This window comes from Hyla sarda, chromosome 10, assembly GCF_029499605.1.
Source record: "Hyla sarda isolate aHylSar1 chromosome 10, aHylSar1.hap1, whole genome shotgun sequence".
NCBI lineage: Eukaryota > Metazoa > Chordata > Amphibia > Anura > Hylidae > Hyla > Hyla sarda.
The window spans coordinates 83656624-83673918 of NC_079198.1; the positions used below are offsets into that span (position 1 = coordinate 83656624).

Below are 17295 nucleotides of genomic sequence, written 5' to 3' on the forward strand. Positions count from 1 at the left end.
CATTATAGAGTTCACATTTTGTCTTCTGAGGAAATGGCCTTTGGACGTAAAGTTCTCAGTGCTGTAGTCCCTCCCTAAGTAAATTCTTTGGTATTTCTCATGGGTGCTATCGTGGAGACGTGGGGGGAAATGGTGAATTATACTCACCGATAATTCCTCTTCTGGAAGTCTCCACGACAGCACCCATACATCCCACCCTTTGGTTGTTTTTTTATTATAGTGTTTTTTGATGCACTTTTTTCCTTTCCTTCGGTGTGCTTTATAAATACACTGGTGTGGACAGGAAGGGGTGGGGAATTTAACCTCAGTGTTTTTTCCTGTTTCAATCAGGAGGAGGAGATAATCTCATGGGTGCTGTCGTGGCGACTTCCAGAAAAGGAATTATCGGTGAGTATAATTCACCATTTTCCTGGCGTTTTTTTGAAAATGGCAACTGAAGTTTTGTTTTAGCCAAAGCCAGAAGTGTATTCAAAAGGAATGGGAAACGTAAAGGTAGGACTTATACTTATCCTTCCTACTGGATCCACTTCTGACTTTAACTCAAAAACTGCAGTTTTCCAAAAAGCGCCAGGAAAAAACCTGTGTGGAAATCTAGCCTGATAGACATTAAATTGAGTTGCAGTGCACATACTTGACCACCGCTTCTAACAGGGGATACAGTACCCAGCTTGTGTGATTGGTGGAGGTCCCAGGGGTGAAACCCCCAATGTTTAGGCACTTTTAGTCTATCCTGTGGATGGGTAATAAGTGTCAACTGTATGACAACTCCTTTGAGCATTGCTTATGTTACAGCTCCCCTTTCAAAGCAATATCAAAATGCTCTGATGACATCAGTCGACTACATAGAAATATTTAGGACAGAGATTTAATTACTTTTATCTGCAGGTTTATATACATTTCAAAGGATAATAATAAAACACAGCTGAACATCTATGTCACCAGTACTAAGAAGGGATTTCAGTAACATTGAGTTGACATTACACTTGCTGGCAGAGATATGAGTCCATATATATCAATGTCATTGAGTTCCTTTTTCTACAAGCTGAGCAAAGCGATTGGTAATGGATAGGGTTGTGTCGATAAAACGCTCCACGCAGCTGACTAGGCAGCTCTCTGTTCTTGAATCTAACTTAGTACCAGGTCTGTCCATGCACTTGTCCCAACACACGTCCATAAATTTGTGAACCTAGGGAAAATATATATATAGAAATTATTATCTGCAGCATGTTACTGTAGGAAAATTCTACAAGTTAATTTTGTTTGGTATCATTTACACACATGACACAAAGAAGTCTTTGTTAGGCCCTCAACTGCTGTGGGCACCCCATGATCATGTTATGGGGGTGATAATGGAAAAAACGATGGCCATTTAGTTACCACTGTTTCTTCCAACATCGGTGTCTGAGAGGTTAAATGTCTCCAATCCCTGTTTCTTCCTCACTGGCAGAGAACCGAAGGGAAGGGGAGTGGGATTTTTATTATTTTCTGTTGGAGGAGACAGTGGGGGAAACAAATAGGAGGTCCCCTACCTAACTACTGGGGGGCTTCTACTTAGAAGGAGAAGGTTTCATACCTACTGGAGGCTTATACCTAATAGCGGGATTTGCTACTTCCCTATCTTCTGCGGACTTCTACCTGAAAGGGGAGAATTTCCTATGTACTGTGGGATTTTTTATTACCTAATGGGGGTCCCTATATAACTACTGGGGGAATATCTTAATTACGAGTGTCAGTTAGGTCCTCATGTTCCACTTTCGGTGAGTAATTTTGAAAAAAAAAAAAAAATAAATAAACACTTGAGAAAATGGTATCGGGACATCCCTAGCCATGGGCACAGCTTTTGAAGCAGACCGTGATTTAAAGGGGTACTCCGTCTCTAGACATCTTATCCCTTATCCAAAGGATAGGGGATAAGATGTCAGGTCGCCGGGGTCCCGCTGCTGCAGCACCCCACTATCATTACTGCGCAGAGCGAGATCGCTCTGCAAGTAATGACGGGCAATACAGGGGCTGGAGCATAGTTACGTCATGGCTCCGCCCCTCGTGATGTCACGGCCCACCCCCATCAATACAAGTCTATGGGAAGGGGGCGTGGCGGTTGTCACCCCCCTGCCATAGACTTGCATTAAGGGGACAGGCCGTGATGTCATGAGGGCCAGAGCCATGACATCACGCTGCTCCGGCCCCTGTATCGCCCGTAATTACGCACAGAGCGAACTCATTCTGTGCAGTAATGATGGCGGGGTGCCGCAGCGGCGATCCCCGGGGTCCCCAGCAGCGGGACCGCGGCGATCTAACATCTTATCCCCTATCCTTTGGATAGGGGATAAGATGTCAGGGGCGGAGTACCCCTTTAACAATACAGGGAGCACTATCAACCTCCTGACCTTCATGTATTAGCCAGTCATGGTTGGGAAGTGGTGACAGGGGGAGTACATCCTAGAATCCCCCCCCCCCCCCTTTTTTTTTTCCTTTTTGCTGCTTCAATGCATTTATAAGTGAAGCAGCTATGTGAATCTTATCGATTTAAGATGTCCTATACAAGCCATATGATAGAATAGGCCAGCACTCTATGGGACATCCGAATACTGCAAGCTCAGCATTCAGCAATGTTTAAAGAGAATGACCGCACATACGGAGCTCTATTCACTTGAAGGACATTTCGTCTGTTATTACTACAAATTCTTTCCACTTTCACCCAAGTCTGATAGGATATGTCGTTTGGGATGATGACACAGGTCCCCACCCCCCGATGTCCATGATGTGCGGTCCGGCGTGACTCCACTGAGCCTATACATATAATGTGCACCTTTATGTTATATGATATACAGTGCCCGTACTCCTCTTCTCCTGGTGCTGGAGACGTGCTGCTTCTGCTTTCACTACAGGCACAGAGCTCGCTCCCCACCTCTAGCACTGCTCAGGCGCACTGAGCTGGCGGCAGACAACGGGAGCGAGCTCTGTGCCTCTAGTGAAAGCAGAAGCAGCGTGTCTCCGGCACCATGAGAAGAAAGAAGAGGAGTACGGACACTGTATATCATATAACCTAAAAGTGCACATAATATGTATAGGCTCAGTGGAGTCACACCGGACCGCACATCATGGACATCGGGGGTGGGGACCTGTGTGTCAATCACACAGTGGTCTCAGCGCTCACTTACAGGGGATAGGCGTGGCGGAGGTGGGGCATTACGATCCCCAGCCACGCCTATCCGACTGTTACTGACCGCACAATAAAACTATTTTCCTGCTGTTAAAGTGAGATAAACAGCAGCCAAAAGTACAGCTGCATTACACGTATCATCTATACCAGTGGTCTTCAACTTGCGGACCTCCAGATATTGCAAATTGTAGTTTTGCAACATCTGGAGGTCCGCAGGTTGAAGACCACCGATCTATGCTATCATGTTATTAGTCTGGGGGGTACAATATCCATGACAGTTGCGCTTTAATATAAACCCAGACAACCATCATGGCATCTAAACAGTACGTAACATGTTGACGTCACCATAGACAACCATAAATAGTACGTAACATATTGACGTCACCACAGACAACCATCATGGCAGCCAGATTTACATGTTGCTATGCTGTGAATCTGAGCAAAGTTTGTATTAGAGATTAGTTGCCAACTCTTTTCTTGTGACAAGACCAGCATGTTGTAATTACTAGGGAAATCTTTATACCCTTCTGGACGGCCCCTTTAAGGAGGTGTGCAGGCAGCATAGCACCACGTGGTCATACGTCCGCCTCACCTGAGCTGTGAACTGCGCTCTCTGCTGCTCCACGGCCAGCATTCTCTGCAGCTCCGCCGTCTCCGCGGGACTAGCGCCCACACCGGACAAGTCAAAGTCCTTGTCAAAATCCGCCATGCTGAACACTATCGCGACCTTCAACCGCTGCAGCCACTCTTCAAGACCGTTCACTGCCTATACACCTTGATTGGCTAAGCGTGAAACCCAAAACGAGGCTACACTGAGCTCCTATTGGCTAAACGACTGTCGGGATTTTCTGACTCCTGATTGGCTACTTGTATTATGTTTAGCTTTCCCACCAAAGCTTGAGTGACCGGTGCGCCGCCCTTATTTCTATTCATAGCCAGCGGCGATGTCACTATTTGTGTACAAGACTAATAAAGTTATTTTAGACACTTTATACTGATAAAGTTTTGTTGACAGGGGAACCGCTCTGTTTCACTTCCTGGTTCGCGGTGTCACCTTGGTCCGGGTGTCAGGCAAGATGGCGGCTTTGGTGAAAGTGGGCGCCCTATGCAGGGCGAGCAGAGGTGAGCCCGGCTCTGTGTACCCTCTAATATTCTTTTACACTGTGTTCTAATTGTTGGTTACTAAACATACGTGTTTTTTCCTTTTTCTACGTTTATAGTGTAACTTTATTGTTTATGACAAAACAAAGTGTGTGGTGGCTTCTGTTTTGGTTAGTATCCGTCTTTGGGTGGGTTTATGATAGACTTACACCCCTATTCTTATTAAGTCACCAGTGCAGTGTTCCTCAACCTGTGCACACCCAGTGGGAAACTACAGGGCATGCTGGGTGTTGTAGTTTTGCAACAGCTGAAGAGCAATAGGTTAGGAGGTTTCCAACCAGTGTGCCTCCAGCAGTTGCAAAACTACATCTCCCAGCATGCCTGGTCAGTAGGGTTGCCGCCTGACCGATATTTTACGGACCCAGACGGTATTTTTATATTTAAAATACCAGCAATGCAATGGCCGGTATTTATCCAACCAATCCTCCAACTCCCGGAATGTTGCACCACACCGTTGGCTGTCCAGGCATGCTGGGAGTTGTAGTTTTTCAACAGCTGAAGGCACCCATGGTTTGTAAACACTGACCTATACTATATACTACTATATAGTCCAATATGCTGGGAGTTGTAGTTTTCGTTTGGAGGCAGCTGTTGAGCCACCTGCTGTATCAGGGCATGCTGGGAGTTGTAGTTTTGCAACAGCTGGAGGCGCTCTGGTTGGGAAAAATTGGTATAGTTTAAGGTGCAACATTCCGGAAGTTGGGGGATTGGTAACTAACTGCAACTTCTGAATTTGGGGAAAGAAAAAGAAGAAGAAGAAGGGGGGGGAAGAGCGATCAAAAAGTCACATAAAAATAAAATGGTACCGTTAAAAACTACAGATCGGGGTGTAAAACATGAGCCCTCATGCAGTACCGTATAAGGAGAAATAAAAATTATATAGGGGTCAGAGTAGGACAAAATGTTCCCTGCATATGTGAGGGGTATTTTTATCATAACTTTCAGTTTTGCACCTAAAAATCCATATGAGGCTTATTTTTTGCGCCACCAATTCTACTTTGTAATGACATCAGTCATTTTAACTACAACTACAACTCCCAGCATGGTGTGTGTGTTTTTTTTTTTTTTTTCAATTTTGTCTCACAATGATTTTTTTTCCATTTCGCCGTCGATTTTTGGGTAAAATGACTGACTTCATTACAAAGTAGCATTGGTGGCGCAAAAAATAAGCCATTGTATGGATGTTTAGGTGCAAATTTGAAAGAGTTATGATAAAAATACCCCTCACATACGCCTTCAAAGAATCCCACACTGTACCCACCAAGGCAGTTCCCGCATTGATCTCAGGAAAGGCTTCTAAATCAGTCTTGAGCGTAAGGCCAGCTGAGGGGACCTGAAGCCAAAAGGGTTCATTCGCCACAGAGAACCCTGCAACCCAGAATGAGAATTCAAGGGGAGATGTACAAAATAGGGAAGTGATCAAAGAGACTACAGGGTAGATACTCCACCGATGTAACCAGGGGAAAGACCAACTCATTGCCCAGTGCAAGATCAATGCGTGACCGCATACCATGAGAGCTGGAGTAACAAGAGTATTGAACCTTGGTAGGATTACATCTCCTCCAAAGATCTGCCACCCCACCTCCTCCACAAACCTAGCCAAAGCCGTAGAAGGAGTCTGGTCCGATCTCCTGTACAGGGCCCCGATAGCCCGCAGGAGGGGGGCGTGTTGACCACCGCATGAAGCAGCAGCTTACACGCCCCTTCGGCAATCTCCGGCTCTGCCATAGTTGTATTGAGGGGGCTTGTCAGCCGCGGCTTCATGTGGTGGTCTACACACCCCCTTCCCGCGGGCTGCTGGGGCCCTGTACAGGAGATCGCGGAGGGCCCCCAGCGGTCGGACCCCCTGCGATCTGAAACTTATACCCTGTCCTTAGGATAGAGGATACGTTTTTCAGTACTGGACTACTCCTTTTAAGCGCCTGAAAAATAGCGAAATGCTTAGTGGCATCATTAAGGCCCCTCACATTCCACGCCACTACATGTAAATCTGTAGCCATAAGGAAAGCAGGGAAGCATAAGTGAAAACATAAAGGGGCGGAAACAGTAGCTGCCAGTGGTCCAGAGGGAAGAGAGACATAGGAAATAGAGTACTACATAAAGGCCAGAAGGAAGGACACAATGCAAAACAAACACCCCAGACAGACAACAAAAATCAAACAGTCACAACTTGCAACACAGGGAGCAAACAAACAGCCCAGGTAGAGTGAGCAGGTAACATGTAGACAGAAAAAACCTTTTCACAAACATGCCATGCTCAAGTCTGAGCAAAAATAAAATATATAAGGGATATCTCACAGCATATATATAGAAACCTACAGAACAGAAGACAATGAATATATGCAGTAAATGAAAAAACAAAGGGCAATAATAGAATAACATGGGCATAGGAGCACAGTCAGGACCATAATGCCTAAATATAAATGAAGGCACAACTAGTCCTGATCAGATGAACAGGACCACAGTTAAATGCAAAGTTTGCGCAGTAACCTCAGGTACGGGCACACCGTATTTGCGCCTCATGAACATCCAGCCACTCCGTAGCCGCCACAGAGGTGTCAAACATATGGGTAGTTCCTAAGGCGACCACCCTGACACGGGCCGGGTAAAGCATAGAGTACACCACATTCAGTGTACGCATGTGTCTCTTGATATCCACTTATTTGGCCCGCCTCTTTTAAACTTCAGCTGAAAAATCCGGAAAGATAGAAACACGACTGCCATTAATAGTAAGCAAATCCATGTCCCTGGCTTTGCGTAGGATGATATCTCTGTCCTTAAAGTGTAGAATGCGGATGAGGACAGCTTGAGGTGGGGCTCCAGGAGGAAGAGGACGAGTCGGCACCCTATGGGCATGCTCAACATCCAAGAGAGGTGTCAAAGTATCTTTCCAAAACGTATTAAGGGGCAAATTTTCAAAGTACTCCCTAGGGTCACAACTCTCGGCCTTTTCAGGGACGCTCACCAGGCGCATATTGTTCCGCCGCAGGCAGTTTTCCATGTCTTCAGATTTTGCTGCAAGTGCAGTCAGATTATTAATCACACGATGCATATCTCTCTTGAGCAGAGGAACTTGATCCTCCAGATCCCCAACTCTTTCCTCAACCGCACCAATGCTCTCAGAAACCTTTTGCATATTATGGCGGATAAGGTTAATGTACTCACGCAATCGTCCCAGCAACATTTTAACATCAGTGTTGCCCTTGGAGACAGCCAAAAAGACACCTTCAGGGTAGGCTAAGTAGTAGCAGTTGGAGGCAGCGAGGCACCCATAGCAGCAGACACCACACCAGCAGAGGAGGGGTTAATGGTGGTAGCAAATTGTGCAGCCACAGCTTTCACTGCCTCAGCATATGAAATATCGGGGTGAGGCTCAGCAGGGTCTTAAGAAAAGAGGGTAGAGGAGTCTCCAAGATATGTACAGGACGATCCTATATGCAGGGGGTTAACCCCAGACTGACCTGTGGTTTCAGGGCGCTCAGGCCCGCTCAGCACAGTAGAGGAGGCCACATCTGTAGAAGAGAACGGAGCTCCGGCTAGCCAGTCAGCCCCATCTGTCTCCTCTTCCCTCCACTTGTCTGCCAGGGACCACTTCGGCTGATCTGTTACACGTGTGAAGCGCTGCAGGTGCTCCGTGACCCTCGCCACCCCCACACAGGATGCCGCCAGCCCCCCCCCCAGTATCTCTGCCTCACCATCCTCCTGCGCCTGCTATGTCCTGGTTATTATGCCTCCGCCCAGCCATCCTGACGCAGCGATGCTCTGGACCACTTTATTAATAGGTAGGTGGCAAATGGGAATAGATTTTAGGCCAGATGCCCAGGATAACAGCAGGATGCCTTGCAGAGCTCCGGACCGTGTGTCCTCTCACATGCCGCGCCAAGCCATGCCCAAACTCACCTGTTTATCCGGTATCTCTCATGGTGGTGCTGTCATGATGATGAAGTGAAAAGTTGGAATTATTACTTACCGATAATTCGTTTTTCATGAGTCCATCATGACACCAGCCTTTAATTCCTGCCTTTCCGTGTGGACAAGTATTAAAGATGTATTGTTTATGCTCTAGTTAATTTGGGGAGGGGCCTATCTAAAATGTCTGTGTTTCCTTCCAGCGCCCCCTTATAGTAACCCTTGACATGTCCCTCCACCCCTCCAGTGCAAATGGATAAGCTTCCTCCCTGTTTTCCGGTCCCAATGCTTAAACGGCTGATCCGGATTAAACTGATGAACCAAACTTATCCATCAATAGGGATCAGTCCTGTGGAAATAAATAGGAAGAACCTTGCATGCCGTCACACCATGCGTGCTGTATTTATATTCGTGTACAACTACTATATTCACAATTTTCCTGCTGAGTATAACTAAAAAATGCTGCATGACTAGTTACCATCTCTTTATTTTGGTAGGAATACAAAGTGGTCATTCACACGGTGTCATCTGTGCATAGTTCTGCATTTCGCAGTCAGTGCTAGGGGTTTATAGTTTTTTTTTTTTTTCTCTTCTCGGGAAAATCCTCACTTGGCTGAATATATGCAAAAGAATAAACATGTTGCTTACTCGCCAAGTCTCAGTACCTTCACCAGGTCATGTTCACTATGCCAGCGCAGTGATGCACTGGACATGTGACCTTGGCAAGGAATTGCTGTTATGGTGTCAGTCCTCAAATACCTGGCAGGGGCCATGATTAAAAGGATAGGCACATTCTAATAATGCTCCAAGGAAAAAGCGCATTTCCGTTTCCCAGTAGATAAAATCCAAACTTTAATTGAAAATCCTTTAAGAACATACAGGTGGAAAAATAAAGAAAACCTACAAAGGGTAAAAGCACAAACGAAATGCCAACACATTTCGACTTGTCAACAAGTCTTACTCATTTGCGTTGCTTTTGTGCTTTTACCCTTTGTTGGTTTTCTTTATTTTTCCACCTGTATGTTTTTAAAGGATTTTCCATTAAAGTTTGGATTTTATTTATCTACTGGGAGCCGGATATCTGCTTTTTCCTTGGAGTTGTTGCACCTGGAGACAGAGCTCTAGTGTTTTTCTCCATTCTTCCTACATGAGAGAGAAGCTGCTGCTGCCGGATTAATTTACCCATGCGGCAGGGATGAGCTGGTTTTTATTCCTACTGTATGATATCCCAATAATATTCCTATGTAATGAAGTCTTGATTTTATGAGAACCTGGATTGCAAAGGGGTACTCCAGATAAAAAAAAAAAAAAAAAAACTGACAAAAAAAATAAAACTTATACCCTATTTACAGGGCAGAAAATTAGTGTCTGATTGAGGGTGGTCTGACAGCAGGGACCCCTTCAGTCTCCAAAACAGGGCCTGACTACGCCCCCCCCCAGCTTTTGAGACAAAATAGTAGGGGACACCACTCCGTCCAGTGATTGACTGAGCGGCCTTTGCTGACAACACCAGTTTGTCTCTGTGAGCGGAGTACTCAGCAGGAAGAGTCATTCCCCATTCATGGAGATTTGGGACCCCCCGCCATCAGACACTTATACCCTATTTTTTTCATGGGGGATACATTCTTTTAAAGCTAAGTTAACCCTTTAATATTAATTTGCCACTACTTACACACTTCTGCATAAGAAAGTCTTCCGCTTCTGTGTTCATCACGTTATTCAGCGGTTAAAATTGGCTCATGTTAAACTGAGAACTACAGGAGTCAGTTCAGATTGAATTGTTTAACAGGAAGTAGTGGACTCTTAAAAAAGAGGGAGTTGTAGTTTTTCAACAGCTGGAGACGCACTGTTTTGGAAAACACATATATATATATATATATATATATACACCTTTTATTTATTAAATTTAAAAACCGCTTTCAACACCGTTTGTTTCTTTATAACTTGAACAAACTGTCAAGATGTGTAATGTTTGTGTTTTATCATTTTCAGCTTTTCCCTTTAGTAAATCTATGCTGATAAGACCTGCAGTGTTTTTGCCACAAGACAGAAGTTCATTACAAGCATTCCCAGCCCAGGTGTCCCAAAATCGTCAAGGTATGCTACCGAAGAACCTTTTTACGGTATTACAGCTCTATCAAAGATGCATTATAAAAATACTTAACAGTCTGCTACAGTGTATATTTTGTTGCCATGCATGCAAGGAGTACAGAAGGAGGCTATGGTGCCCCATCAAAAACTACTGCAAGTGAAGAGGGAGCTAAACTTATTTGTGGAGATTTATCAAAACCTTTTCAAAGGCTTCATTTTTATTCCTGCTTTGTACTTATTATGGTACCAAGAACACTTTCTCCATAGCTCTTTGTTTAAAGATTACCTGTCACCAAATAAAATTTTTAATAGTGTTCCTTGTGTAATTAGCAGACACTTTCCCATTCTCTTGCTTTTAAAATTATCAACATATATGTTTAAAATGTAATAGAAAATACGGCCACTAGGTGGCGCTGTTCTGTTTCCTGCCACAATTAATGGCAGGAGACCTAACTCAGGAAGTGCTTCTCTGCACTGAGCTTGATAGACAGCTGCACAGAGCCTCATTGAAAGCTGCAAAGAGCCTCACTGAAACATGCATAGTCTCACTGAAAGCTGCACAGAGCTTGAGGTCTGCTATTCATCACAGAGCTGCACCGATGTGAGGGCAGAAGTGGTCCCCAAGCAGGCTTCAGTGATGTCATGCTTGCTGGGAAACGCCCACTTTCTCCTGCTGGTAAATTGCACAATGTGTGCAAATAGAATGGTAAGATACACAGCTCTTTTTAAAGCTCCAACAATTTTTTTTAAGAGTGTTAGGAATAGTTAGGGAACATAGCCTGAGTTCGTTTAGAACATTTTATTTGGTGACAAGTACTTTTTAAGATGTGTTCTTATTTTCTCTGCATCCCCTGCTGTTTGTTTTTTGAGCTTTGCTTTCTTTTTTTTTTTTCTTTTTTTTTTTTTTTTTTTATCAACTGGTGCCAGAAAGTTAAACAGATTTAACTTTCTGGAGCCTGTTGATATATAATAAAAGGGTAATTATGACTTACCGATAATTCGGTTTTCTTTGGGCCTTTGGATGGGGGATAAAATGTCTCTAAGGGCGGAATACCCCTTTAACTAGTGGCCCATAGTGTGTTGCACTTGAACAATATTGGAGGTGTAGTGGATAATGCATTTTACCTGTATCACATCATGTCTTACTTGTACAATCATTTTTTTAAGCGGTCATATTTATTTAATTATTATTATTATTATTATTATTATTATTATTATTATATAATTTTTATTTTTTTTAATTTTTTTTAGCCTCCTCCAAAGCTGCCTCCCTCCACTGGACAGCTGAAAGAGCGTTGAGTGTGGTTCTTCTAGGCCTTGTACCTGCAGCTTATATGTTTCCTGGAGGGGCTATGGACTATTCACTGGCTGCAACCTTAATCCTTCACGGACATTGGTAAGAAAACCTTCTACTAAACACTAAACCTGAAAAATGTATTGTATCTGATTCTGACCTGTTTCCATCAAAAGCTTATGGGCCATTGTTGTTAAAGGGGCTTTCTGGACACAAACAATTGATGGCCTATCCACAGGTAAGACCATCAATTGCCGATTGGCAGTGTGCCAGCTGTTCAGCAGGGCTGCAACTGGTGTACTGCGGTGGAAGGAGACGGAAGCAGTTGAGTAGTGGCCATGTCTGGTTACTGCAGCTTAGCTTCCATTCATTTCCAAAGTTTATTGGTGAGGGTGTCGGATGTCGGCATGCCACTGATGAATGATTGATTGGCCTATCGTTTTGCCGAGGTAGCCCCTTCAACAACGATGTCAATTATTTTTTTTTTAACTCATTTAATTTATGCTGTATGGAATAGCGCACTAGACATGTGAGCTTATAGGGGACAGTGGCACCTATTGGAGGTATTAAGTCCTCCTGTCCTATCCTCTAGTGCAGTGGTCTTCAACCTGCGGACCTCCAGATGTTGCAAAACTACAACTCCCAGCAAGCCCGGACTCCGGGCATCCTGGGAGTTGTAGTTTTGCAACATCTGGAGGTCTGCAGGTTGAAGACCACTGCTCTAGTGTACTCTGCAGAAAGCAAGATGAAATTAGTTTTATCAGATTTTCATATGTGGCAGGTTTGTTACAGACATTCCTGTGACTAAAAATCTGCTCCATACAGTTGAATAGGGTTTCTGCAGCATGTTCTACATTTTGTTTTATAAAGTCTATTCAGATGAGTGAAACAGTCACAGGAACTTCTGCAACAAATCTGCAAGATGGCAACTTTGCCTTTCATGGGTCTATTCTCACAAATAGTATTCTGCGCTTATTTGTGTAGAATTTGAAGCTGCAGCTTTACTGTGCATGAAATGTGCAGAGGATACTGTACCTGTGAATAGTCCCTACTTTCTTATTCTTCATTCTTATCTGTGCATTTGTCAGCAGTAGCCCTCATGGTCAAGCATTGACAGCATAGCCATCATAGAATTTAATTTCCTATGATTGTTTAGATGTAGGGATCGACCGATTATCGGTATGGCCGATATTATCGGCCGATAATCCTGATTTTGGGCATTATCTGTATCGGCAATTACATTGCCGATAAGCCGATAATGCCCCGCACCGCCCCCCGCCACACCGCACCGCAACCGCCGCACCGCGTCGCACCCCCCACCGCCCCAGCCCCATTGCCTCCCCCATCCCCGGTTTTATAATTACCTGTTCCCGGGGCCCACGCTGCTTCTTGCTCCTGCTGCATCCTGCGTTACGCTGTGCGCAATGACGAGTGACGTGACGTGCGCGACGTGACATCACCATCAGTGCGCACAGTGACAGTTCAGGAGGACGCCACCGGAGCCAGATGTGGAGTGGACCCCGGAAACAGGTAATTATAAAACCGGGGATGGGGGAGGCAATGGGGCCGGTGCGGTGCGGCGTGGCGGTGATAGGTCTCAGGACCCCCGGACAGGCAGGGGGAGAGAAGCGGGTGGCTGCGGCGGCCTTTGGCACCGCAAAAGCCACTGCAGTGCATTGATTTAAATCAATGATCTGCAGCGGTGTCGCGGGGGGATAAATAGCAGATAACTTATACCGGAATATCGGTATAAGTTATCGGCTACCGGCCCTAGCCTCCACCGATTATCGGTATCGTCCCTCAAAAAACGATATCGGTCGATCCCTATTTAGATGTTTAGCACCCCTAAATCTAAGTCAACCTCTTCTCAGCAGAATGAGCTTGACCCTTTTACAGATGAAAAATTAGTAAAAGGATCTTGGGCCTGGGTGTCTGTCATCAGTAGCATACATATAAACGAATTACTGATGTTTATTTCCAAACTGAGCATTCTGATGTATACGGAAACAACCTATACCATGCAGTATATGTTTATTTGTGATGGCCATCTTTTTAGGAAAGGAAATTCTGCATAGCTTTTCCATGTGTATTTGCCAAAATGAGGGCTGTGATACGTCGTTCACAGAGTCTATAAGATGTAATTTCTGTATGTTTGTTTTGTTTTTAAGGGGTCTTGGGCAGGTGGTGACTGACTACGTTCATGGAGATGCAAAGATTAAGCTGGCTAACACAGGACTGCTGGCCATCTCATCCTTAACATTTGCTGGTCTTTGCTATTTCAACTACCATGATGTGGGCATCTGCAAAGCGGTTGCAATGCTGTGGAGCCTATGATGGCTCTGCACATGAATGTATATGAGCACTAGTATTTTAAGCCTTCAAGGGCGGCAGCAATAATAATAACTTAGAAGATGGCTGAAGATAGGAATATCCGCTGCCTATAGTACAGTACATGCCGTCCAGTTTGGTTTGTACCACTGTACTGTTCTCTGAAGAAAACGCCAAATGCTGATTCATTAAAGTGCTTGATACAGCCATTTGCTATATTGGATATTTTAGTATGTTAAATACATAAACTACACGTTACAATATCCTGAGAGACACAGACTATCTTTAATCATTGGGGATGAGCTAATCTACAATCCATTCTTGCTTACATTTTGGGTTAAAGTGTTTATTGTTCCTGATTTTGTGGTCTCTTTGCTAAAACTTTAATTCTTCATCTGCCCGGCTAATCAATATCACTTCATGTCTTCCACATAGTGAAGGCATCCTTGTCTGGTTCGGTAGCTAAACCACAATTGTTATCTCCTTTTTTTCATTAACAAAAACTGTTAAAATAAATGAAGATCGAGTTATCTCACAATAACGTTTGTTTAATGCTTGAATTAAAGATAATACAAACACAATTTTTTTTTGTCCTGGCATAAAAGTACTTTAACTCCTTATCATATGACCTGATAGGGCATATAGACCTTCTAGAGTGAGGACCTTATTTCAGGACCCCCATCTATCAGCCCTGTCCTCAGTGTGTGTGCGGCTACCAGACTCTCTTCCAGTTTCTTTTACACTGACTGGAGGAGCAATGTGCAGGACTACTCTATTTACCTTAGATTTGAAGGGTATTTTTGACTGTGACAGGGGTTCCACATCCAAAGTTCACTGTATTACACTGCAGTTATCATGGTGTACTGCAGCTAAGGTAAGTAGTTGGGGGTCACATCTAACATTTTTTGCAATTGGGTTATGGCCACTTTGCACTTTGGGATTTGCAGCACAACCCTATTTACTGACCTTAGATGTAGCATAGTGTGATCACTGCAGTGTAACATGGTGATATTTGGTCACACAATCCCTGTTGCAACCAAAATTGCAATGTAGCGCTAGCCTAAGCTCCTTTTTATACAAGCCAAATATAAAGGAAATGAACCTTGGCAAGAATGTATGTCCATTCTTAAATGGGCACTGTCAGGGATAAAAACTTTTATATGTTGTACATGTTGGTAAAATAATAGTTTTTCTAATATACTTTTATACTTCTTTAAAAAAAATTCACATTTTATTAAAGAAAACTGCCTCTGCCTCTGCAAATCCCACCACCAGGGGTCCACCATACCTCCTGGGACACTGATGAGTCCCACAGCAGCATGAGCGTGTCCAAGGGTCATGGACAGGAGGTGGCTGATTGACAAGGTTACAGAAGAAACACTGCCTGCAGCAACATTGCTTTAATACAGAGTTTTAACAAACATGTGCCTCCAGCTGTTGCAAAACTGACTCCAAGCATGCCTGTATAGTCAAAGGATGCCTGGACATGCTGGGAGTTGTAGTTTTGCAAAAGCTGTAGGCACACAGCTGAAGCTGTTATCCAAACACTGTACCTCCAACTACAAGTCCCAGCATTACAGGACTGGCTAACGATGACACACATGAATGACATAGGAAGATCGAAGTTATACACTCACCATATTGTCTTTGGTGGTAAAGTACAGGCAATCTTTAATAATCATTGGCCGGCATTTATTATTGTAGTGTAAGTGAAGGATTTGTCTACACTAGAGATGAGCGAACTTACAGTAAATTCGATTCGTCACGAACTTCTCGGCTCAGCAGTTGATGACTTATCCTGCGTAAATTAGTTCAGCTTTCAGGTGCTCCGGTGGGCTGGAAAAGTGGATACAGTCCTAGGAAAGAGTCTCCTAGGATTGTATCCACCTTTTCCAGCCCACGGGAGCCCCTGAAAGCTGAACTAATTTATGCAGGAAAAGTCATCAACTGCCGAGCCGAGAAGTTCGTGACGAATCGAATTTACTGTAAGTTCGCTCATCTCTAGTCTACACCTGTTTTTTTGTCTGCTGGTAATGTGTAGGAGCACCAAATTTATTAAATGGTCAAAGAGCATTTGATAAATTTTGTGCAGGTCACATTTTCTGGAATCTCTCTCTTCACATACACCAAAAAGCTAAGTCTTGGCTGGTGTAGTTTTAGAGACTTTTAAGTGGCTTTGCGCCTTTTTTGCACCTTTTCATCAAAAGGCGCAGTTAATAAATTCCTTCCATATCATGTGTATTGCCAAAATCAGTGGATTACAACTCAAAATCAGCAGAAATATGTAAACGAAAAGGCGCAAATAAACCCTGTTTGCGCCTTTTCTAGACACAGAAAATAGAAAAAAATAGAGGGATTTTTCTATAACAACCAATCACAGCTCGGCTATCGTGCTTTGGTAAAGTGAAAGCTGAGCTGTGATTGGTGGTTGTGGGAAAATTCCTCTATTTTTTCCTCACATAGTTTGATAAACCTGAGCCAATGAGTGAGTATAGGGAGGGAGGGGGAGGAGTCACACAGTGCAGGCAAGAGAAGGACATGCCCCTCCCTTTGAGACAATTGTAAAGACTTGGGACAGAATTAATATGCTATTTTTAGTGAAATATGGACGATAGAGACATAAAAATTACATTTGATCAGGATGAGGTACTGAGTAACATAAGTTTTTTTTTTTTTTTTTGTGGGATCTGACAGGTATGCTTTAATTATTGCCCTGTAAAGGAACCTGCGAGGAGCTGACAAATAAGCAAAGGTAAGTTTGTCAGCTGATATTTTGTATGCGTCCTCAAAAATTGTTCTTTATTGGCAGCAGGTCTCTCCATAGACACCAGCACAGTGTATGTAGGTATATAGGGAGGAGATATATCAAAAAACTCTGTAGCGCAAGAGTACAAAGGTTTTGTAAATTCTGCAGATGCTGAGATGTGTCAATGACGTAAGAAAACACATTGTAAACTGCGGTGCAGCAGTCTGGCTATGCTGGGTAGTGGATGGTGATGGCCCCACAGCTTTTGTCAGGCTGACACTCACATGGTAGCTGAATGCCAGTCCCACCACTCAGGAAGTACACAACAGCTTTATCAGGGTAATGGAGGCACATACTGGTCACTGAGTAATTTTTCAATAAGTACTGTTGCTGATCCTTTGTGTATTTCCCCAATTGTCCTCAGTGGGTAAGTAAAATCTGCAATAAATCCACAATGTTATGAAAGTTTCAAAAGCATTTGAAACACCAGGGTTTTATTTTTACATTTACTTAAGGCTGCATTCCCACCACGTTTTGACTGTCCGCTGCACAGATACGATTTCAGAAGCTCAAATCGGCAGAAATCATATCTGTGTGTGGACA

General features: G+C 43.9%; 2 protein-coding genes across 2 annotated transcripts; one reads left to right on the forward strand and one right to left on the reverse strand.

Annotated features, from left to right (window-relative positions):
* Window positions 1-847: 847 nt before the first annotated feature.
* Window positions 848-4018, reverse strand: TIMM8B (translocase of inner mitochondrial membrane 8 homolog B). Its single transcript, XM_056541931.1, has 2 exons — window positions 3756-4018; window positions 848-1186 (listed from the first exon to the last, which is right to left on the reverse strand). Exons 1-2 carry the CDS (start codon window positions 3870-3872, stop codon window positions 1019-1021), a joined length of 285 nt encoding a protein of 94 aa, XP_056397906.1. The 5' UTR covers window positions 3873-4018; the 3' UTR covers window positions 848-1018.
* Window positions 4019-4094: 76 nt separating this feature from the next.
* On the forward strand, window positions 4095-14527 carry SDHD (succinate dehydrogenase complex subunit D). Its single transcript, XM_056541930.1, has 4 exons — window positions 4095-4285; window positions 10226-10330; window positions 11576-11720; window positions 13787-14527. Exons 1-4 carry the CDS (start codon window positions 4240-4242, stop codon window positions 13950-13952), a joined length of 462 nt encoding a protein of 153 aa, XP_056397905.1. The 5' UTR covers window positions 4095-4239; the 3' UTR covers window positions 13953-14527.
* Window positions 14528-17295: the final 2768 nt, after the last annotated feature.